The 25,753-nt window shown below is 32.4% G+C and overlaps 2 protein-coding genes across 2 annotated transcripts; both read left to right on the top strand.

Annotated features, from left to right (window-relative positions):
- Positions 1 to 15,190: 15,190 nt before the first annotated feature.
- Positions 15,191 to 16,428, top strand: LOC125201237 (L-type lectin-domain containing receptor kinase VIII.2-like). Its single transcript, XM_048099275.1, has one exon. It carries the CDS (start codon positions 15,250 to 15,252, stop codon positions 16,312 to 16,314), a length of 1,065 nt encoding a protein of 354 aa, XP_047955232.1. The 5' UTR covers positions 15,191 to 15,249; the 3' UTR covers positions 16,315 to 16,428.
- A 2,837-nt stretch (positions 16,429 to 19,265) lies between these two features.
- LOC125207324 (proline transporter 2-like) lies at positions 19,266 to 22,247 on the top strand. Its single transcript, XM_048106618.1, has 7 exons — positions 19,266 to 19,558; positions 20,048 to 20,272; positions 20,346 to 20,440; positions 20,539 to 20,728; positions 20,920 to 21,044; positions 21,149 to 21,364; positions 21,711 to 22,247. The coding sequence occupies exons 1-7, from the start codon at positions 19,363 to 19,365 to the stop codon at positions 22,086 to 22,088; spliced, it is 1,425 nt and encodes a 474-aa protein (XP_047962575.1). The 5' UTR covers positions 19,266 to 19,362; the 3' UTR covers positions 22,089 to 22,247.
- Positions 22,248 to 25,753: the final 3,506 nt, after the last annotated feature.

The raw sequence follows: 25,753 nt of genomic DNA, 5'->3' as shown, positions 1-25,753 counted from the left end.
ACAATTGACCCCTCAAGCTGATCTGGCCTCTGGGTATGTCATTAATCGGAGAAAAATCGTCTCACCAACAAACTTGTGCTTTAAGCTCCTTATATATTTTGTTCTTATTAATGAGAAATAATTTTACTAGGAGTTCATTTACCAGTCTTATATATTGAATTTCACTCTTTCAAAAGTCAATATGAGTCAACTTGTATCAATCTTGTGTTATTTATTTTGTAATGAAAAACATGAGTTTGATTGAAGTAGGGACTTCAGCCCAATAGTACTCTTTAATTTATTTGGGCCGAAACTACTTCTTCAAGTTGGGCTCCTTCTTAACTATGTTAACATTTTTATGTCTTCAATCCTCGAAATTTGTTTAATCTTTCTTTTCTTCATAAATGATCTCAAAAAAACATCAATTATTTAATATTTCTCAGAAAATTAGAATATTTGTCTTGGTGGTGTGTGATATTAGCAATAAACAAACATAAAAGTAGACAGCTTGAACTCACTATTTTAATTACTTTTCCCATAAAATGAATGCACAATGGAGTACTTTTTAATTAAACCACACCCATTTTTTTCTGTTGCATTGAGCCCATAACCTTTTTTTGGGTATCGAGCTATCAAAATAATGTTTCTTACATTTTGATCGACATTAATGGGTTAATAATCACACTAATTTTATTAGAAAAAAAAACCCTATAAAGATAGGAGATGAAATTAAAGTTTATAGAATATCAAACTTGATATAGTTTGTGAGGGTAAAAGAAAACTTGAGATAATATTGGAGTGGGACTATGATGATCCATGTATAGATGGCTTACAAAACAACCAATTTTTATGAAAGAAAAAAAAATACTTTACTCTCATTTTCACAACCAACCAAAGTTCACATATACTAATGTTTCTTGCAAAACTTCAATTGATAAGTAGTAATGGAAAACATACATAATCATCAAGGGAAAAATAAAAAAAGGAAAAAGATAGTAAAGGAGGCAACTACAAAAATAGTCGGACATCAGATCCCCACAAATTAAAATTTGTGATGGTGATTTCAATTTTATGATGGATTTGCATTTGAACTCTTTTCTTTAACCTATATCTAGGCCAAAGATGCCCTTTAAAAAATTTGAACATTTGTTTTAAGATATTCTTCCTCTATAATACAACACGTATCTCTACTTCACATTCTATGTTGGCTCTACTTGACATTAAAAAGCATACCTCTACTTGCCTTAGGAATGTAATTATTTTCAAATTTTAGTTTAAATTTTGTTGGCTCAAAACGATCTCTTTCTTAATTATTTTAACTACAACCCTTTTGAAAATTGAACTTTAATGTGGAGACTTTTATTTGAATGTGTGGGTGAAGCTTTCATGATGTTATAGCATTTGGGATTACTACAAGTTTTTGTTGTCTTAAAGGGAGATATTACAAGTTGATAAGCCATTATTATTATTATTACTATTATATACTCTCTTCGTTTCCTAAAAATAAAAACTCTTAAAACGGCATAAGTTTTAATGCAAAATTAGTAAAGTAAGAAAGGGATAGAAAGAAAAAGTGTATTGATGAAAAATGGATCTCACCTTATACAAAGAAAGAACCTTCCTGAAGTTGAGTGTTTCTATTTTTTGGTAACGACCCAAAAACGAAAGAATTTTTATTTTGGGGAAACGGAAGAAGTATACGTTGTCAATGATAAAAATGAGTAGCATTTTACAATATGTGCCATATAATGTCAGATATAGTATATGATAGTTTCCTTATCGGTATGATATGTATAGAGAAAACTAGTACTCTCTCTGTTCGCAAATATGAGTCTCAATTCTTCGCGAAACATGTTTTAAGACATGTTAATAAAAGTGGGTGGAAGAAAGTTGATAGAATATGGATCCTACTAGTATATATATTAATTTTAAATGATATGTGAGTGAAATGAGTTAGTCGAATGTGAGCCTCTTTACCATTTATAGTAATATGAACCGAGACTCCTATTTGCAGACGGACCAAATTGGAAAACGAGATTCCTATTCGCGGACTGAGGGAGTATTATACAAAAATTACTATGTGTAACTTATTGGAAAAATTAAATTACTTTATTAGGACTTTAGATGTGGTAAAATGCAAATTATGTAGATGGATGTCACAAAACTAAATTATTAGGATTATTATCTGAAACGTACGATTCACTTACATATCTATATGCAATAAAATATCTAGATGTTTATGTTAGTATAAGTAAAATTATGATACGTTCCTTGGCAACTTGACATAATACGTTGTGGTCTTATTTCACACACGTCATCCTAGTACTTCAAGAAATTGCAAGCAAGATATTATTATTATTATTATTATTATTATTATTATTATTATTATTATTATTATTATTATTATTATTATTATTATTATTATTATTATTATTATTATTATTATTCATGTGAGGATTAATCGAATCTACTTATCAAACTTTGATTTAATACCTAATTAAGCCTTTAAGTATCCCAATTAATATCCAAAAACACTAAATAATGAATGCTCGAACTAAAGTGTTTCTCAAATTAACCATATATACCACCAATTTTTGATATATTATGTGAATATATAAACTTGAAACAGTCTAACATAATACGTCGAGTTCGAGTGAAACAAGTAAGAAGAAAAGTGGTCCTCCAAAGTATAATGAGTTCACATGGCATATGTTTATACTACACAAAATTAATATTATGGCATCAAAATTCCATGCAACTCTAAATGAAGGGAGACAGAGCTCTGCTATTGTGGTCCTTAGATTTTTCACTAGCTTTTACTTTCATTTTACACATTCCACTTCATCAAACTATTTGGATCAACACCACATATTCTTCACCATCAATTATAACTAAAAATAAATGTCCAGCCAAAATTGGCGATCAATAATGTAACGGTATAGAAACAGTTCAGAATCGAAACAATTAAAAGATAACAAAATTAACTGTTAGTATGGCTTGAATTTGTATAGAATTAGGTTTCCTAATTGGGATAGGATTATGTTTCCTAGGCCCAGTCTGTCTAATGTGTGCCTATATATATGGGAGTAGAGCACATAATTCTGTGATCTGACAGATCCAATCTGTATCTGAAAACCTCAGTCATAATACAATTTGTTCTCCGTTCTTGCCCGTGGACGTAGCTAACACAACGTTGTGAACCACGTAAATTCTGTGTCTATTTACGTTTTTTTGTTTCTCGATTCACAATTGCCCTATTTGTCATGACATTAACACATAAACAGAAACAATCCCCTAAACCCGAAATCCTAATGCCTAAATCGAAAACACACGACAGAGCACCCACCGGCCATGCTATACATTTACAAATTTTTAGTTAAGTAAATGACCTGTATCTCCGTTTTATGCTTGAGCATTTTTATTTATAACAAAAAGGATGGCTGAGTGTTTTTCAATCATGGGATTTACTTGAATTGCAACATGCATGTCGATTTCAAAGTTTTTGAGTAGTGATGTAGAATGCTAATTATTGACGTTGATGGTTGAACCTCAATGTGCATGAATCTCATTAGCTGGATATGTATAAATTATAAATATACATATAGATATGATACTTATCATACTTTGATAAGAGAAATATGAATTATTGATAAAATGGCAATATACATCATACTTCATCTCATTCAATACATGTACTCCCTTGCAATTTTTTATTTTGAGTCTTTCATCAAATTAAAAAAAAAAAAAAGAGTTTCATTTCACAAGTATTTAAGTGGTAAATAGACTCGACTTTCTACTATATTTTCCTCAAATTTTATTAGTACAAAACTAATATAGAAAAATGAGACTTATATTCTACTGTCGTTTTCAATTGATATATTTACATTTATTAAAATTCATACATGAAAAAATAAGACTACTAATTATGGACGGAGAGAGTATTTTTTTTTACATAGGTTATATGCTAAGAAGCCATGAATTTGTAGTTAACAAAGAGTGAATAGTGTGACTTTTATCTTTACAAAACTGAAAATATCCAAAACGTCAATTAATTGGATCGTGAGGGGTATTTATTTTCCTAAATGTGTCCCTAGTTAATAAATTCATAAGTAGGGTACGTAAATTTTTAAACTTCCAAACTTTCAAATAAATATTAATTATGATGTATATTATATTATTATAGTAAATTTTATTTCTACACCAACTATTACTTAAAATAGTTAATTTAGGAATGTGATACGGAAATGTGACATTGACTATCGTCACAAAAGATAAGTATACATGCGTGTACGTCTGATATTAAATTATCAATATTTACATGCGTATACGTTTGTAATTAAATTATCAAGATTCACAATCGACCAATAGAGTACTTAAATCTATTATGTGGCTTTCATAAACCTCATGTCATTATATCAGTGAGGTTTTAGTTTTTTGTATTTATCTTTAATTATCCACAGAGAATTTTTTTGATGAAAATGTTTGTGGCATGGAGTCTAGAAATTATGTGTGGACATCACATTCATAGAAAAAATGGTGTCGTTTGGTTGAAAACCGTCAACAATATATTGTATGCTGATGATCAAATATTTCATCCTATGATATTGAGGATAGATCTACACTTTATAGTATTTCTGATTGATTTTCAAAATTACATGACAAATCAAAATTTGACCGAATTTCATAATTTTTCTGTCAATTTACTATTAATAGTTTGGGGAGTCATCACAACCACTAGAAAAATAGAGAAAATTTGTCGATTTATAAAACATACATATTCATGGCATTACTACTAATCAAGGGAACAAATAATATGCAAATAGAAAACAAAAATTTAAAAGTTGTATAATACTAAATCTTTTCCCAAAGGCCAAATAATGCTCCACCAAATGGGTTGCAAGGATTCGTGGGAGTTATATTCATGCACAATAAAGATGAGACATATGTACCTTCACCTTGTTATTATGTTATATATATAAATACATGTAAACAACAAGAATAAATAATTCTTTTGGTCTAGATAAAATTTATTAATCAAGTTCAATAAAACGGATTCGTGATAAAAAGAATATTAACAATACATCAGCCTAAAACTAACACAAAATCGTTATATAAGACAAACTAGTGTGATCGCTTCAAACACATAACAAAACACGTAACAATATCATTGCATTCATTTAGGCGACATATCATCTCTAGCTTGCAACTCTATTTTTCCAAAGACGAAAGTCACTTCATGATTAAAATTGTCACACAATTATAAATATTACTCTATCAGTTTTCTAAAAATATTTTTTAGAATGCTTCCTAAAAATAAAAACACTATTTTAGAAAAATTCTCTCTCTATGAGTTGGGACCACCATTTCCACTAACACACTTTTTTCTTTGTATCTGTTTTTTATTTTATCAATTTTGCATTAAAACTCATGTCATTACAAAAATTCTTATATTACAAATAATTACTACTCCCTCCGTCCAACTTTAGGAGTCCCGGTTGAGCTCGACACGTATTTTAAGAAATGTAAAGAAAAGTTGATGAAAAAAAATAGTGGAATGTGGGTCCTACTTTTTTATATTAGTTTTATAATAAAATGTGAGTAGAAAAATGTTTGTGGAATGTAGGGCCTAATACCAATTATGGAATATTCCAACCAGGACTCCTAAACTGGGACACCCAAAAATAGTAAATTGAGACTCCTAAGAGCACTCCCAATGGGTCGGCGTTAAATCCGGCGAAAAATCGCCGATTATCGCCGGATTATCGCCGGGCGTTGGAGTGAATTCGGCGATAATTCGGCGATAAAACTCCCTTATTATCGCCAACTCCCTTATTATCGCCGATTTATCGCCGAATCATCGCCGCCCACTGTGGGCGCGATTCGGCGATAAATCGGCGATAATTTTTTTTTTTTTTAAATCTTTGTTTTTTAAATCTTTGTTTTTATGGTTTTTATTTGTAGTTTTTTTTAAATCTTTGTTTTTTATGATTTTTATTTGTAGTTTTTATTAAATCTTTGTTTTTTTAAATCTTTGTTTTTTATGGTTTTTATTTGTAGTTTTTTTTCCTCGTTGTATTATATTTTCCAATGATTAATACAACGATGAATTGTTCATTATAAATCTATTTATTAAACACATTTGTAGGGAAAATTAAACAATATTAAAAATGATGATGTAAAAATGAAATGTTGAGTTAGGGAGAAATAAGGGATAAACCATTGGAGTAGTTGGCTAAAAGTTGGCTAAAAACTGGGGATAAATTTTGGTGCTGATGTGGCGCTGATGTGGCAGGAGTTAGGGAGAAATAAGGGAGTTTTTAGCCGGACCATTGGGAGTGCTCTAAAGTGGGACAGAGGGAATACTTATTCCACTATATTTCCTCGATCTAAACCAATGTAAGTTTTTGATATGTTATTTTTGGCATTGAAGAAGGTACAAAATATTAATGTAGTTGGATGAAATAGTTAATGTGGGAGGTGGGGGCCAAGCATGAACCACCACAAGAAAAGCGTGCTAGTGGTCCATTGATGTTTCACTAGTGTGCATATAGTTACTATGTTTATCAACATATCATCATTAAATGATTTGTGTCAAAATTGACGAACAACTTAATAGGTAATATATGAGTGATTTAGAATAAAAAAGTAACAAAATCAGCTGATAAAAACAAGTGTTCTATCCAATCTCAACTACTAGTGTAAAAATGATCTTAATTCTTACAACAGCTCTAATTCGAAAGGAAAGTTCTAAAAAACATTTGACATTGCCATAAATATTTTCTAATTAAATGATTTATTGTGTATATTTTCAATTTTATGGATCCAGCCTCTAGACTAATGTATTAGGTTGCTTTGGTAATATTCCAAAGTTTATACTCCCTACATTTGGTTTAAAGCATTTATTTTATCCAAAATATAGAAACAAAAAACAAAATAAATTTGGAGATCTATATATTCATAGGCCTAGACAAATATATTTGGTGAAAGAGTATTTGTCCCCCCCAAATAGCCCAATTATTATGTCGTCGATCGGTACTAAAATAAATAGTTTGTTTTAAATTTAAAAATTAACAAAAAAAAGTTGTTAGACAATACTAGTACTTATTACTATTGAATATATTGTTGTTATATTGTGCATGACTTTATGCTTGGCTTAGTACATATCACACAACTTATTCGTCCCATTAATTGGGAGGTTCACCTAATCTTCGTAAATATTATGAAATCAAACCATAGAAACAATTTAGAATATAAGTAATAAAAAAATTAACGAAATTAAAGGAATAAAAACAAGAAAATAGAAATAAATGAATAACTAACATATTCATATTATTCGCCAACCTCATCACCAGAGATAAGTGATCACACTGCAACAATTCCAAGTCGAAGGAGAAGTTTTGACAACAATCACATAAAACACACATGAGAATCGTATGAAACAAACTAAAGACACAAAGACAAAACACACAAAAACACGCAACAAAAGAACAAGTAGAATCGAAAAGTTAACAAAACAATTTATGTATATGTAAATAGTCCGCACATGTACACACATTTTTCATTCACACAAGCTTTTATTTTTCCTTTTAATTGTGTTTCACATTTTAAATCGTGCGAAGCATAAATCATGGTTGATGGCTAATTAGCTTAAACACATGACATTGCAACAACTTTTTCAATAATTTGGTACATAAAGTTGTTTTAGTTACTCCCATGTGTCTATTATTTACAAATCTAACTTGAGCACTACTAGACAAAATAAGAGTGCTTAATTAGGATTTAGGATTAATGATGACATGTTATGTTAAAAGGTAAAATTAAGAAGATTTAGCTTGCACGTTTCAGGTTAAAGCCTTAACTGCAAATTATGAGATGTATTCTTTCTTCTATTTATTTGAGAGTGTATTTTATTTTGAGTTGTTTCAAATTACTTGATTCATTTTATTTTTTAATAAATTTTATTCTTTTTTCATATTTTTTTTTTTTTTTTTTATTTTATGTTCACTTAATCATTAAATATAATAAACAACTCAAATAACATCGGACAATATTTAGATTTTGTTTTGAGGTTTGTAAATCATGGTGGCCACCCTTTAATTTAATGATAGATAGGAATAAATTACATCAAAAGGGCAGACTGGCTGATTGCTACTTCAGTTGGTCTCATTGAATGAATAATTCTTTTTGATAAATATATCTCATCGAAGTGGGCACGATTTTAATTGGACCAAAGATCATTAAATAAATTATAGCAATTAACCCAAATACAATTTCCTTATTTATTGCTTTTACAATAAAATGAATTACTCATTTTCAGAGGAATTATAATTAGAAAAACCGATCACGTGTGGAAAAAATAATGACATAACCTGACTAATTTTAAAAAAATTTAATGCATATTACTCCCTCTAATCCAAATTATTTGAGTCATATCCAATATCAGATTGTTGGACATTTTCTATTTTAAAAATAATAAAAAAAATTATATCATCTCTTCTACTTTATTCTCTATGCTATCAAAAGAAATGTCTCCAGTAACTTGAGACGAAGAGAGTATAAGACAATTCGATCTTTATAAAAAGTTTATTGCATATATTATTACATTACCTCTGTTCACTATCAAATTTTATTTTATAAAAACGATATGAATTTTAATAAAGACGAGTTCTCACTTTATTAAAGAGAGAAATTTATTAAAATTAGGAGATGACTAATTTTTGTATATTCTCATCCTCGAGTATTTACTATTTAGGGTATATATTTATTCTAGAAGATTTCAAAACTTGTTTAAATTATGATAGAAAAGGGGAAATGCTACAGAGCCAAAATAATGTAAGTAACAATAATGTTGTCAACAAGTGACGCCCATAGGCCATATCAAATTAGGCCAGACAAAAAACATTCCAAAAGGAATTTTAGAATTGTTAAAATGATTAATTCCATTTGTTGATCTTTGTAAACTATACTCCATATTTATGAAATCATTAGATGTGTATTATATTTAATATAATGTATTCATTTTTATAACAACCAAATCCATGTTTTGACTTTGAAAAGTTTGTCATACAACTCATCATGATTACATTTCCTCTTTTTTCCCTTTAGTACTTTTTGATCTAACCCAGCTAATTCTTTTGATTTAAATTTAATGGGAGCTCAAGGACATCCATCAATCAACTATATGATAAATATAGCTTGCAAATTAATTATTCTAATGCTATAGTTTGGGTTGGAAATAATGTGATCTACATTTTTTAAAATCTTAAATAGTTGGTGTGATTTTAAGTTTTAACAAATGAATCTCTAATGGTGAAAGGTTAGGATAAAATTGATAAAATCATGAAAAATCAAGAAAAATAAATCCTCCTAAATCAGAAATTTATATAGCCACATAATTTCATGATTCGTTGACCATTAAAAAGGGACTAATATAAACCTCATATTATCTTTAAAGATCTCTTAACTGTATGTGATTCAGGTCAATCTATGATAATAACATCATTAACAACACTACAAAATTCTAATATAATTTAATTGTCATTTACAGCCCATACCACACAAACACATGGAAAAAGACTATAATTTATATTAAGTGATTTAAATAAAAAAATGGAAAAAGCAAAGTTTGGTGTGGCTTTCAATTGTGGGGAGAGGAACATGAACATGGATGGGACCATTGCCATCATTAAAGAAAATTAGTTTATGTAACAACAATCATTTACATCCATAATTTATGATAATAATTTTTCCACCCAACTTGTTTAGTTTGGGGATTTCTTAGAAGAATTGCTGACCCACGGTTAATAAATTACCACATTTTGTTTGGACGTGGGATTGTTTTATAGGTAACCTCGATTTCACATTAAAAAACAACTCTATAATAGTAAAAGAAACTTAAACAATAGTATGTTCAATCATGATATCTAAACATCCCACAAATCAAATTACCACAAATTGATGCCACCTAATTCGTATCAAAAGCATGGGAATTTCAAAATTTTAGATTATCTTTTTTGAAGAATTCTAGCTATGTTAACTTCTTGATAGGAGTATATTTTTATTCAATTTCAAATTCTATGCCTTTAATTTAACTAATTTTTACTCCCTCCGTCCCAGATAATTCGATCCAGTATTCCATTTCGGGCCGTCCCACATAATTTGTCTCATTTCACTTTTACTATTTTTGGTTAGTGTCTTTTATTATTCCACTAACTAAATTCTACTCACATTTTATTATAAAACTAATACTTTAAAAGTAGGACCTACGTTCCACCAACTTTTTCAACTCACTTCCCATTAGATTTCTTAAAATCCGTGTCGGGTCAAAGTGTCCCAAATTATCTGGGACGGAGGGAGTAATAATTATTGATTGCGGTGGCCCATGTGCCCAATTTGAATATTTTAATTATTTTAACATTTTTAAGCTAATAATTATTTTAGTATTTTAATATTTTTATGTACATAATAAATTTATAAAATTTGTCTTGATTCCACTAAATCCAACAAAGCTACATAATCATTGTGATATCCAAAATTTTACTACTACATAAATTCAACATGGTACTATATCTATGACGCTGTTTTTTTTATTACAAAAGTGAATAAATAATATTAGAAAATAAATAGTTAGTGTCTTTTATATTGACGTACTCTTCAGCCACTTTCATATGTTTCTTCTCCAAAACACACACACACACCACCCACAGTGTGGAGATGTAAGCTCCCTCCTCCTCCGCCGTCGCCGTCGCCGTTGCCGGGGAATTTACAGCCACTAAAGGAGGCGTCCAAAGGGATCGCATTGATCCCAACTCAATTACACTATTCTCTTTTTTCCTTTCATTATATTTAATATACCATCTTTTTTATAATATATTAAATTAGAATTCATATATTTGGATCATGCCATCTCTTTGGATTCATCCTTTGGTAGCTCCAAACATGGAGATCTGGTGAAGATCATGCAACGAAACGACGTCTCTAGGTTCGTGTTATCGGCTCCATTTACTCAATATTTGGCTCCAACCAAAGTAAGTGAAGATCGATACCAGGTTTGTGTTGTTGCTGTTGATGTTTCTTTGGCTCTTTGGGTGTTTAGCGTTTAGCTTGTCTGTTGCGGTTGTTGCCTGTCTTGAACCTTTGCTCGCTGCTTGCTGGCTCGAGCCTTTTCCGATTTATCAAAAAATCTCTCTCTCACTCTTGAATTTATTTTCATGAGGTGAAAATGAATGAAATTGTTAATCAGAGATTTGGTGAGGAAGATCCAACAAATTTGGTGATTGAGATCTCATGTATATAATTATTATATTATGCAGATCTAATTAACCTTAATTCTTGAAAGTCCTGGTTAATCAATTTGCTTACTATTAATGGAACAGTGTTTTTTCACCACATATCTCTAAAATACAGAAAAGTTAAGGGATATATGATTATTACTATCTGGCTTTAATATTTTGGTAAATGAAAAAACAATGAAGGAAAATGATTATGTTATGCTATGCATATATGTATAATACAGCTGCCTAGCTGTAAATGAAATTTAGATTTTTGGTAGTTTCTTAAAATCAGGTCGGACATAATTATAAAAATACAGAAAATGTGTTCCTCATTATACATCATAAATGCTTTAGAAACCCAAATTATATAAAATCTTCAAATTTAAATTTTAGTACAATTTAATTTAATATATGAGCCCCATTAGGGTATAGTTCTTGAATTACCTAATGTTAAGGTACCTGAAATGGCTATAGATTTTGCATATAAAAAAGTTGAAAGTTGAAACTACATGGACTTTATTTAGAATGCAAGGCAAGGAAAAAATATAATACTCTACTATTAATGATCTCTACATTGAGTGTTCCAAATAAAGGGGGATCATGTTCCATTTGGTGAGAACTTGTTAAAAAAAAGAAGTCCTTTTAACATAATCCTTTGTGTTTGTCTGCTATTTTTTTTCTTTAATGTGGTTTTGGATAAAACGTTTGTTTTTGCATATGCACTGATTTCACTGATTTTTATTGTTATTTCTGTTCTGAAATGTTTTTCAACTGCTATTCCGTCGTTAACCACTCCCATTACTCGAACGTTTTGAACTTTATAAAAAAAGAGTATAAGCATATGTGTTGAAATAAATTGAGGTCTCTTATGAACCTATCTCATACATGACTCCAACTTCCAAAAGACCACTATTCAAGTTTATACACAAGATGCAAGAATTTCCATATGCTATAGTTTATTAAACAAAACAACAATAATAATATAGTGGAGATAGTCAAGACCTACATATGTACAATTTTATATATATTGGTTTTAATTAATTAGGATATTAATATTTTAATCTGTTATATGAGGAGCTAATTTGTTCTAGGGCAAAGGTACGAATAATTGATGGTAGTTGAGATAATGGATGCTGGTTTTGTCAGTTGAAATGAAAGAATTTTGGACAAGAGAAACAATGGTTTCAAAATAGGAAAATATGTAGGCCAAATGTCTGCCCCTTGGACTACACTTTATATTTGTAAAGGACATATGAAAAAACACTATCTGCAGCAAAATTATGTGGCCTTGTATATTCTGTCTACCAACAATTCAAAACTATATGGCCTTATTATCCAATTTTTAAATTTTCTTACTTTTATACATATATGACCTCCATAAATAATATGCCTATGGTTTATTTACATACACCAACTTTCTAAGAGAATATAAGAATTTTGAAACAGTTTTAAATTGTTCTAAAGAGTTGTGTTACCTTCATGTGTTTTCTATTTGTTTTTAACTAAGTTTATCCGATCTCTCTGGCATGATTAAGTCATTTTTTCTTTTATAATAAAGATAACACATTTAGTTTATTTCAAACAACAGGACTAGAATAAAAGAATTCAGACTAAGTTGATAGTTGTTCTAGGAGTATCCATAACGTTGCGGGCCGGGATCCAGGTAGCCTGGTGCGTTGAGGGGAGGGAGCCGAGGCCTGAGCCGCGCCTGGGGACGAAGGAGAGGCCCAGGGCTGCGCCCGGTTGAGTCACATCCCGTCGTTGTTGGTGTTGGGGCCATGCCCGGTTGCGGCCCGTCCTGGCGTTGCGGGTGTACGGGCCAGACCCCAGGCCACAATTTCTTATTTTTTTTGCATTTGGAATTTACATCCTAGAAGAAGAAATGAAGAGGAGGAAGAGGGAGAGGGACGTGCAATTTTATGTTGGGAATTGGGAAGTGGAGATTCATTTTGATTTTCTCATTTTCATTATTATTTTTTTAGTTTATATAATTTACCCTCTCTGTCCTACTTTAGGAGTCCCAATTGAGTTCGGCACGTATTTTAAGAAATGTAAAGAAAAGTTAGTGAAAAAATATAGTGGAATGTGGATCCTACTTTTTTATATTAGTTTTATAATAAAATATGAGCGGGAAAAAGTTAATGGAATGTGGGGCCTAATACCATTTATGGAATATTCCAACCGGGACACCCAAAAATGGTAAATCGGGACTCCTAAAGTGGGACGGAGGGAGTATAATTTTATGTTGAAAGTGGAGATCTCTTTTTGATTTTCTCATTTTGATCAATTTCTTTTAATTTCTAGTTTATAATTTATAATTTTTGAATTAAAAATGAATTCTCATATTATAATTGTTCAACGTTTTCTATTTTTACGAGTAAAATAACTTGTAGTTGAGAATAGTGTAACTTTAATAGTTGTGGTCTGGTTAGGACCTGTAGTGTTATAAGAGTTGTGGTTTGGCGCAGAAATTTAGGGGAATAATGACGTAGAAAGGACTTGAGGTTTGAACCCAGACCGAGTTGTAGATGCTCTATACAGGAACATAAAACGATATTTTTGTAATTTTCAGATAAGTCAGACCCATCATCTCTGTTTATGGGCCTTATAATTGATCCTGATAGCTTGAATTTTGAGCCCAATTCACTAGTCTTAATTATAAAAAAATATTTAAATGCTGAATTTTTTTTGAAATTTATTTTATAACCCGAACTATATAATTATGTGGTTTTTGGATAGGTTGGATGAGTGGGGCAAAAAAATTAACTTCAACTCAGACTATAGATGCTACTATAATTTATAAGCCAATATCTACACGTTGCAGAATTTTGACTGTTTGAGAGGTAAAAGGTAAATGTCATTTTTCATCATGACAATATCGTATATTTTCACACGATTCTATTCGTATAATACACGATTCTATTCGTATAATATATGCTGACTAAAGAATATCATAATTCATGAATCAAAGACAAAATATTGAAGCCAGTCCCCCACCCCCCGATGTTTTATTTTGTTTTGTTAGTAATTAGTACTACCTCCGTCCCAAGGAAAATGACTCATTTCTTAGGTGGCACAGGATTTTATGCAACTTTATTTTGTGTGTTAAATGAAGAAAGTAAAGTAAGAGAGAGGGATAAAGTAGAGATAAATAAGTTTCTATTTTAAGTAATTGATCATCTTGATTGGAACAAACCAAAAAGAAAGTGGATCATCTTTAATTGGACGGAGGGAGTACTCCATTAATATCTTACTATTAAATAGAAATCGATAGAAATGACTATTGAAAACGGTGGTCCAAAACATTCCTTCAACACATTAAATGTGTCGTTACATCATCGATAGATAATCAACATTTAATATGAGTATATGACACAATGGAGAAATATTTATACTAAGCAAATGAGATATATAGAAGAATTCCGTAGAAAATATGATAATATAAACAATTACCATTAAATATCCTATATTACCACTCCATCATTTTGGGATATTCAATATTAATATCTTATTTTACATTTTCTATTTTTTTTTATATAAAACTAAGATAAACTATTCGGTTTGGACACCACGAAAAATCGTCGAAAAACCGTGAAACCGAGCCGGAACCGCCAAAAACCGCCGGTTTAAAACCGTGAAAAACCGTAAAAACTGCCTATTTTGGAACTAGAATCAGAACCATGAAAAACACCCTCCCGGTTCAGTTCGGTTCAACAATTTCTAAAACCAGAACTGGCGGTTCTGAAACCGTTGGCATCTCTAGCTGTATTTCACCAGCTGAGGTGCATTTAATTATTTTTTATATTTATTAAATTTTATGTTGAGTCAAGGAGAAATTTAATCAGGAATTAAGGAATAAATGATGGATTTGTAAATGCAACACAAAATCTATAACTACTTCTTTCTACTTATCAACTGTTATCTTCCAAATACAAAGTGAGTACTCATTTTCCCCCAAATTCAACCGAAACCCTAATTCCTCTCTGCTGCAGCAAAAATGTTCGAATTCAACCCAATGCCGTCCCCTTCCTGCTCGATTCATCCACTAATCTCTCTAATTTTCATTTCCACGCTGCTATCAGCTGTCCAGCTCTCTCTCTCCACCCCCCACAAGCCACATCTCGGCTCGAATCTCATCCTCATCGGCGACGCCAAGCTCACTAACAACAGCTCCTTCATCCGCCTCACCGACCCCTCAATTTCCTCTCCCAGCGCCGGCTTGATCGTCCAGAAAAGGCCCATCAGGCTCTCGACCCCGGCCTCGAAGTCGAAACGCCCCGTTTCGTTCTCCACTGATTTCACATTCTCAATCTCGCCTCACAATGGCGACGGATTGGCCTTCCTGATCGCGCCCCGAGCCTTCCAGTCCACGTTTTCCGGAGAAAGTTTCGGTCTTTCGAAGGAAAATCGGTTTCTTGGGGTCGAATTCGACACATCGGTCGATGAAAATGTGGGGGATTTGAACGCGAACCACGTCGGTCTTGACATCGGGAGCCTCGCTTCGGTGAGGACGAGCAATGTGTCGTCGATTGGCTTGGATTTGAGGAGTGGAGTGAAGCTGCATTCTTGGATTGATTACGATTCGAGCTCGAAGAGGATTGAGGTTAGGTTGAGCAAATTTGGGGTTGCTAGGCCTTACAGTCCTCTGTTGGTTTATAAGGTTGATTTGGGTGAAATGTGGAGAAGTGAAGAGGTTGTTGTTGGATTGAGTTCTTCGACTGGAAACTCAATGCAGACTAGCAGTGTCTACACATGGAATTTCCGGACTAGGGAGGTTCCGCAGTGGATGCATTCGCAGCCGTTGAATCCGAGGGCGTTTTCGAGGGAGAAGCTGGCGCAGAAGAGGAAGATTTGTGCTCTTGGTTTCATTTCTGGATTGGTTTTCTTGACAGGGTGTGGGGCTTTGCTGGCATTGGTTGTGATGTTCCTGTGGGCGTTGTTCGAGAATGGCTCGGAGACTGTGCTGACCATCCCGGGGAAATGCACTGTGCATTCGGGGGATTTCAGGTATGAAAAGATCAATGTTGTTGTTGGAGATAGCACACCTGATGCTAAGAAGTAGAGTTTGTTATTTGCTTGTTTTATTTTATGCTTTGTAATGGTAGTATATAATGTGATGGATTATGTAGTTTCTGGCTGTGTTGAACCATGGAATGGAGCAGTTTTAGTTTGTGCATATTTTGGGTTGTTACTTGCCTTTATTGCTTGGTTTAACCTGATGATATCTGTATAATTAGAATGAGAGATTTTCAAAAGAATTTTTCTCTTTAGTTTAACAAAGTATTAACTGTGAAGTGTTGACATGAATTTGTGAGCTAGTTGTAGTATCTTCGAGACCAAATCCCTTAGGAAGATGTCCTGTTCACTAGAAGCATAGAATCTGAGTATATGTTGGTAAGCTTTGAATATGCTATAACTGTATAAAACTGTGTTTACGGAAGCCCAAGTCCGAACATAGGATGTGGAACACACAAGTTGTGAATTCTTGAGTAAGGTGTGATTTCCATCGCCTTATAGGTTAAGGACACATAGAATTGTGCTCTGCATCTGCTAGCGGATGTGCTTCTATGAATTCTTGAACACACTAGCGCGTTTGAATGGCGGCTTGCTTACTCTCAATCAGGAAGTAGACATCACTTATCAATAGTACATATTGTGTCCAAAGTTAAATGCAGATTTGGTTAGTGAATTTTTAATGTTAGAACAATTGCAAAAGTGGCTAAATTACCCAGTTTTCGCATCTGTTTTCTCCGACTAAGACAGTATTTGTGTGAATTGTCTAATGAAAATTGCTGTTTCGACACGAAAAGGATACACACGAAGAGTTCTCTATACGTGCTTCTTGTCTCGTAGTCAAGATTTTGCTCCTCGTTGTTTGGACATGCTAACTACTACTCCTTCCGTTCCATAGTAGTAGAGCCATTTTGCCATTTTGATACGTTCCATAATAGTGGAGTCATATTTCCCTTTTTAGTAAAAATCAACACATTTTCTCACTTTACTCTATGTTACTTTATTCTCTCTTCATCCCTCTTCCTTTTTCCTCTCAACACAATTTTTCTTAATCTGCGTGCCGAAAAATGCCTCCACTACTGTGGAACGGAGGGAGTATAAAGTTTGTTGTTGAACCTAGAATAACTAATGAGATGTGTCTACTTCTTCCCTCTTAAGCTGACAAAGTATTTCATGTTTCTGGGAAAATAGGCATCTTAATTTTTATTGATTATTGAACACTAATTTTAATATGGTTCCATATATGTCACACAACCTTTTGAAACTCAGATGCCTAATGACTCAATTTTCAATAATTGAGTAGCAAAGTTCAAATGTGCACAATTGTTTGATTATACTACATGTGTTTTAACATGAATTATTATAAACTTTCTTCGATAAAAGAGAAAATATATTGTAAACAAATAAAAGATTCTCAACTCCATGATTGTGATTTGTGAAAGATATTTGTGGTTGATGACATCAGGGGAAAATTGGTGGTGCACCTTTGTTTTAAATAATATGATAGGTAGAGATTATTTAGTAATATACCAGATCCTCAAATCTCTAGTGGGGCCAAATCAAACATTCTACTGTTTGGCTAAGAAAAATTGGAACATGTACGTATTCTTCTCAAGGATTCTTGAAATATCCTGTTTTTACTAGTTTAATTAATAAATCTTACATTTCACTAATATTTTATCATAAACTTATATATAAAAATAGGATTTAAATTCCATTAACTATTTTCATTTACATTTAGAAAAATTAAATTTTTAGGAAAAATGATGTTACGATTAAGAAGCTTAGATCGGAATATGAGACAAATAGGGGCATATTAGGATGCCACCACTATTACTGTATAAGTGAAGTCACGGTATCACTTTAAGAAGGGTTGTCATTTTAACACAACCTTAGACAAAAATTATACAGTAATTTATTATAACTTGAATAAAATAATCTAATGAAATTACCAATAAAATTCATCACACCACTGTATTGTATTTTAATAAAAAGCTTACATCACTTGTACAGTTATACGATACGCTAATATATATTGAATTGTCCCACTATAAATGTTCTATTTAAAAAAAAAAGTCTTTTTTTTATATAAAAACAATCGAATTTAATAGTCTGCCATGTTATACACTAACCACAACTGTCTTAATTAATTTATCAAAATCAATAGCCCATTTATAGCATAATATAAAAAATGATCCTTGATCTTTGCATGACCTATTTTAGTCAAAATACGTGTATATAAAATGCTACTACCTCCGTCCATCAAAATTTGTCCCACTTTGACCCGACACAAATTTTAAGAAATGTAATGAAAAATGAGTTGAAAAAGTTAGTGGATCGTGAGTCCTATTTTTATATAGTACTTAATTTTATAATAAAATGTTAGCATGAGTGAGTTAGTGCAATATGAGGTCCATTACTAAAAATGGTAAAAGTGAAATGAGACAAATTTTGGGGGACGGACGGAAATGAAAAAATAGGACAAATTTTGGTGGACGGAGTAGTAAAAAATAGAGGTGAAGACGCAATTTACTGCAAATAAAACTCAGACAATTTCGAAAATTAAATAAACTACTCCCTCCGTTCCGGCTAAGATGACACATTGCTTAGCCGACACGAGATTTTAAGAGTTATTGGTTAAAGTGTTTAATCAGAGAGAGAGAAGGTGGGTGTAAGTATTAAAGTAGAGAGATAAAGAAAGATGTATATTTTAATAGGAGTGAAAAAAAGTGGTTGAATGTATTATTGGAGAGAGAAAGTTACTAAAAAAGGAAATGTGTCATCTTAGTCGGGACAAACTAAAAAGAAAAACGTGTTATATTCAGCGGGGCGGAAGGAGTATATATTTTTAAATGCAGCAACAGTAAATACCAAAGTAATCTTAACCAACCGTAGTTAAACAGAATACTGCTAATTTCCTTTTTTTTCGGTTAATAAAAAAATCAAGAAATAAACCGTCAATTCGTAGCTATGAAATCACCAAATTGCGTTGAAAGTGTGACGATTACTGACATTTAATCATACTGCAAGCTTTTCTCCTGCTTGTTTCCACTCTCACTGCGTGATTACTGTGTGTCTTTCCGTTGGCTGTGTGGATATGGTGTTTGATGCTGATTTTGATGGTGGATTGCGCCTCAATTCCGGCTCGGCGGCGGACGACGGTGGTATTACATCGGCGCTTTTGCGAGACGAGGTAATGGTGGTTGCTGCGGAGTCAAACGACGCCGCTTTGAGCTCTTCTAAGGATTCTGTGATTGTTGAGATTTCCGATACCGCCCATCAAATTAGCCAAGGTTTCTCGATTTCAGCTCCTTACACTGTTATGTTATCTTCTACTTCATGAATTTGATGTGTGCAATTGGTATAAATTCGTATTCAAATCTGTAGAATTAATCGATTTATTGTTTGATGAAATTGATATGTTATTTGTCTTTTTCAAGCTGTTAATGCCTTTTGTGAATTGGATTGAGTGATTGATTTCGTTGTGAATTGGATTGGATTGAGTGATTGATTTCGTTGTGTAGTACTTTGATTTTTAGTTTATGATTTGATCATGAGAAATGTAGTTCTGTTAGCAATTTGGCTGAAGAGCTTTTGATTTTCGGAATTTCGTTTTTCGGGTTTTAGTTTGGTTTATGCATATGAGGGCAGTTTGATTGGGGATTCCTTATGATCGTCATCTTGTAGAGTGATCCTTTGATGTGATTGAGACTAATTTGAATTACAGTTGCTCGTCCGGTGATCTATTCATTTCCGGCTTATTTTTCATATTTCGCGTGTAGATTCATGGTTACAGGTGGGATTTGTGCTTACAACGGGGATAAACAGTGCCTATGTGCTGGGATACTCTGGCACGATCATGGTTCCGTTGGGTTGGGTTGGTGGCGTGGTCGGACTAATTTTGGCAACAGCGATATCTTTGTATGCGAATATGTTGGTAGCTAAGCTTCACGAATATGGAGGAAAGAGGCATATCAGATATAGAGACCTTGCAGGATTCATCTACGGTGAGAGCAAGAAATGAGCATGTTTCGAAGAGACGAAGGTGCTGTTTGGCTAAGATAGGTTTCTGTGTTGTAGGTGACGAAGCCTATACTATTACGTGGGCGCTGCAGTATGTTAATCTCTTCATGATCAATGTGGGATTCATCATTTTAGCTGGCAGTGCCCTTAAGGTAACTTGCTTTTCCACTCTTGTTCCGTTTCGATAGAAGACCAACAGAATAGACGAAGGCTTGAGGTGATATGTTGATTCCGTTGACATCATATGCAGGCTCTTTTCGCACTCTTCCAAGAAGAGTCGGGTATGAAGCTTCCATACTGCATTGCGATTGCTGGCTTCGCGTGTATCCTTTTTGCAATTGCCGTACCCCATTTATCAGCACTACGAGCATGGCTGGTATTTTCGACAGTTCTTAGTCTGGTGTACATTGTCACCGCAATTGGACTAGCTCTAAAAGATGGTATGTATTCGAAAATCGCGTATGGTTTTGATAAAGATGCTATATTCCATTCTGTTGCTTCATCTTCTTTTAGTCCTTTTTTTTGCTGAAGTATGGATATTGTTATTATGCAAGCTCGATTTACAGATGCTGAGTTTCGTTGATGCTTCATGTTACTTTCTCTTTCCTGACTAAGAGATTTTATTTTACAGGCATCGAAGCTCCTCCCCGAGACTACGGCATTCACGGAACGACGACAAACAAAATTTTCACTACCATCGGTGCATCAGCAAACCTCGTTTTTGCATTCAATACCGGAATGCTTCCAGAAATACAGGTCCCACAGAAATCTAAGACTCTTGAAAGAACTCACGGCTCGTTTAGTCCTTTTGTTTTTCCGACTGGTGGCACAGTTGGCTAATCGACTCACCTTCTTGGCAGGCTACAGTGAAGCAGCCAGTTGTCGACAACATGTTGAAAGCTCTGTATTTCCAATTCACAGTTGGTGTTCTGCCAATGTACGCCGTTACCTTCATTGGTTACTGGGCATATGGATCGGAGGCATCGGCCTACTTGCTGCACAACGTCCACGGCCCAGTCTGGTTGAAGGCCGCGGCCAACATCTCAGCTTTCCTACATACGATCATTGCTTTGCACGTAAGCCTAATTTTCCCACTCTCACTGTATATCCGCTTTGGATCGTTTACTTGAACAAATCCAAAATTCATAGTTTTTTCTGCCGATAAGTTGCAGGATTGACCAGAATTTGACCAAACTTCACAGTAACTTTTTTGCAATTTTCCGTATATAAAGTAGAATAGACCAATCTATTTTTTACTAAGATGGATTGGAACTTTGGGATATCCGAAGGCCCTTGAATTTGTTTGATTCATATCCGATCAAAAGAATATGGTAACGAGTACAAAATACTCGATCATGCGTCTTATCCATCATGAAAAGTAAGCGTTCCTCAGTGATTAACGAAAACACACACACCCTGCAGATCTTTGCAAGTCCAATGTACGAATATTTGGATACGAAGTACAATCTGAAAGGAAGCGCCCTAGCAGCACGCAACCTGTCGTTCAGAGTTGTGGTGAGAGGCGGCTACTTGGGCATAACGACCTTCGTCTCAGCAATGCTGCCGTTCCTGGGAGACTTCATGAGCCTCACGGGAGCGCTGAGCACGTTCCCTCTGACGTTCATTCTGGCGAACCACATGTATATGATGGCGCGGAAGCACAAGCTGACGTCGCTGCAGAAGAACTGGCATTGGCTCAACATCCTCTTCTTCGAAGGCATGGCTCTTGCAGCCGCGATTGCTGCGCTGAGGCTCATTGCTGTTGATTCGAGTAACTACCATCTCTTTGCTGATTTGTAGGTTTATATTTATTCGAGGGTAGTTTTTTGCCCCTCCATCTTTTTTAATTGCAATTGAAATGTCCATTTTAGTTTAAATGTAATTGAATAATAGGTATTGTATGAACTTACATTTGGATGTAAATATCTATATCAATGGAGAAGCCATCTTGTAGAATTAGTACAATGTAAGGTAGTTCTTCCTCTTCTTCACTTCCCTTGAAGCTGAATTTTATTTAAAGATTTAAATTATATGGCAATATGATTTTCAAAACGTGGTTATAAAAAAATACTAGTAATAGAATACTGTATTTGGAAAAATGTAAAATGAACTGTCAAGATTTTAATTTTAGTTACTAGTAGTTTAATTTAGTCTAATGATGACTTTAGATCGAACTTGAGCTACAAATACATCTGAATTATTTTGTTGATAGCCCAAGCTTAAAATTCCTAATGCATATGTCATCAAAACTAACGATAAACAACCAAAAACATTTTTCAGATATTGAAAAAGCTAACTAAATTTTAATCTGAGCTATTATGTAAACAAAAGAAATAAGAGTAACTTTAAGTGAACTAGTTAGAAACGTGAATATAACTTTTAATAGTACTCCATTCCCCTATCCCATAAATAACATATTTTGAAACGATATGTGTTTTAATACATGGTATAACTAGTAAAGTAGGAAAGAGATAGAAAGAAAAAGTGATTAGATTATTGATATAAATGGCGTAGAGAGAGATACTAAGAGAAAGTCCATTTATTTAAAATAAAAAATACTACTCACTCTGACTCCATCCTATCCTAAGTAACACATTTTTCTTTTTGGGAGTTTCATTTTAAATGATATATTTCTAAATATAGAAATATCACTCTCTACTTTTTTTTCCTCGCGCACTTTATTTTTTCACTTTTCTCATAAAACAATACTATTACATAAAATTTTGTGCCGAAATTAAAAATATTCCCTTAAAGTGGGACGGAGGGAATATTAATTACAGATGTATCAAAATTATGTCACGAATCATGGTCCGGGAAGCTTAACAATTCAGGCATGGTGACGGCGGCAGCGGCAGTGGAAATAATGCTTAATTGTTCAGAAGTTAACCGATTTATATTTAAATGACAATTTCATTAAAATTTTAATGGTATATGATAATTGAAAAATATACTTGTAAAAATTATGAATTAATTAGTTAATTCGAAATTATGAAACTGACCATAGTAACAATTTCTTAAATACTACTCTCTTCGTTCCAACCAAATTTGAGTCATATTTCCTTTTTAATAAAAATTAAATTTTTAATTAATTTTATTTTATTTCATTACTGATTTATTCTCTTTTTGCTTTCTTACTTAATTTTTTTTCTTTTAAATATGTTAAACAATTTTTTAATATCTATGTCTAAAAATTTCATAATTTATTAAGAGCGGAGGGAGTACTACGTGAGATACAGAAAGTCAAGCATTATACAGTTATACATATATGTATGTGGGACATTAATAAATTATGGGATTAAATTTATTTTAAAACTATTTTAGAAAGAATGATTATAAATATAGTGGTATATAAAATAGTACTCCCTCCGTCCCACAAAAATTATTCCATTTTTCCATTTCCGTCCGTCTCACAAAGTTTGTCCCATTTCACTTTTACCATTTTTGGTAGTGGACCCCATATTCCACTAACTCATTCATACTCACATTTTATTATAAAACTAATATTTTAAAAGTAGGACCCACATCCCACCAACTTTTTCAACTCACTTTTCATTACATTTCTTAAAATCCGTGCCGGATCAAAGTGAGACTATCTTTGTGGGACGGAGGGAGTAATTACTATTCCGTCTATCTATCATTATTTGTTACTACTAGTTTCCGTTTTAGTCTGTCTATCAATACTTGTCACACTTATTTTTAACTACTTCTAGTAATTGATCTCACATTCCAATAACTCTTTCTCATTCACATTTTATTATTAAACCGTATATAAAAGTAGAACTCACATTCCATTAATTTTTTAATTTATTTTTTATTATATTTTTTAAATACACACCAAGTCAACTTGTGACAAGGAGGCAGTAAATGACAAACAAAGATAAGTCAAAGAATTATAAAAGAAATACCGATTGACTAAAACGAACCGAGTGGATATGGAGTAATAGTTTATATGTGTATCACCTTGTATAATAGTCAATTAAAGAAGATTCCAAATATGCATAGAGCACGAACTCCATTTTATGTTATACCGTAAAATGTAAATCATTGCAATGCGTGTTATTTTGCGTTCGTCGTTTTCAAGGATTTACAAAACTAAATTACTCTTTTTTCTTCTCACATAAGTCCAAAAGTTATACTCCCTCCGTTCATCACCAGGAGTTTTATTTTTTGGCGGGACGAGTTTTAAGAAATGTTACGAACGAAAATAACAAATTTAATCCGATGAAGAATACGAGTTTCATACTACTACTTCAGAAAATGTCAATTTTATTACAGAAGCCAGCTTATTTATAAATAAGTGTGAAAATGAGAGGAGTGATCATTAATCTTTTTGTTTTAATAATTTGAGAGTCAGAAAGTCAAGCGTTATATAGTATATTTATAAGAACATATGGGAGCATGCATGTGATTAGGCATAAATAAATTCTGGGATTAGCTGTAATCTTCGACGACTTTGATTTATAATCACTCTGTCTTGATCTGACATGAATATATTATGGAATTAGCTTCGTTTTGATAAAACTATTTAAAAAAAATGTGTCGCATTTTGTGTTGGTGCAAGTTTTTAAGGAAGGTACTATTCCATATAAGTTTTAAATACTAGTGAAAACTTATTCGCATTTTTATATATTAATTTATAGGGGTCGCGTTAAAATAAAACCAACCTTCTAATCCAGAACCCAGAACTATCTCAATATTATGTATTAAAATTATCAACACAAAGACAAAACTTTCTCAATAGATTTATGTTGATAAAATTATATCTTTGTGTTAGAGATTTAAATTTACATATTATATTGATAAAGTTATATCTATATGTTGAGAAATTTCCAACATAATGTTGAAGTTCTGGGTTCTGGATTGGGAATTAGTTAGCATTTGATTATCAATTACCCCTTAATTTATAATATATATATAAGTAGAATGAATTAATAGAATATGAATTAATAGAATATGAATTAATAGAATATCACATCATCGATTAAATATAATAAAAAATAAATGAGATAGGTCTTGCCCAAAATAAAAATATGGGCTAAAAGAGTAAAAAAAAATGCTACAGTCCACCAAAGATCAAAAGCATATACTAATGCAAGAAAAACAACTTCTATCATATAAGAAAATTGTAATGGCAAAGGGTGACTAAATCACAAGGACATTATAATGAGAGACACTTTCATAAGTTAAAAACACTAGGGACTCATTTGATAAGTTGATAATGATTAAATATAAATATTTATATGAATATTTCCAAGTGTTTGGCATCATAATTAATCTATCATGTAAGTCTGTGTTATCTTTTATGACTCATCCAAGCTCTATAGTTTTTTCTTTAAAATACAAGGATATTTATCTCACAAATTTGGTCGGATAGTATTTCTATGTCATTGCTTTTTTAAAAAAAAAAAAAAAAATTCTTTAAAATACAAGGATATGCATGTATCTCACAAATTTGGTCGGATAAC

Source organism: Salvia hispanica, chromosome 1 (assembly GCF_023119035.1).
Source record: "Salvia hispanica cultivar TCC Black 2014 chromosome 1, UniMelb_Shisp_WGS_1.0, whole genome shotgun sequence".
Classification (NCBI taxonomy): domain Eukaryota; kingdom Viridiplantae; phylum Streptophyta; class Magnoliopsida; order Lamiales; family Lamiaceae; genus Salvia; species Salvia hispanica.
This window is presented reverse-complemented; position numbering and strand designations above follow the sequence as displayed.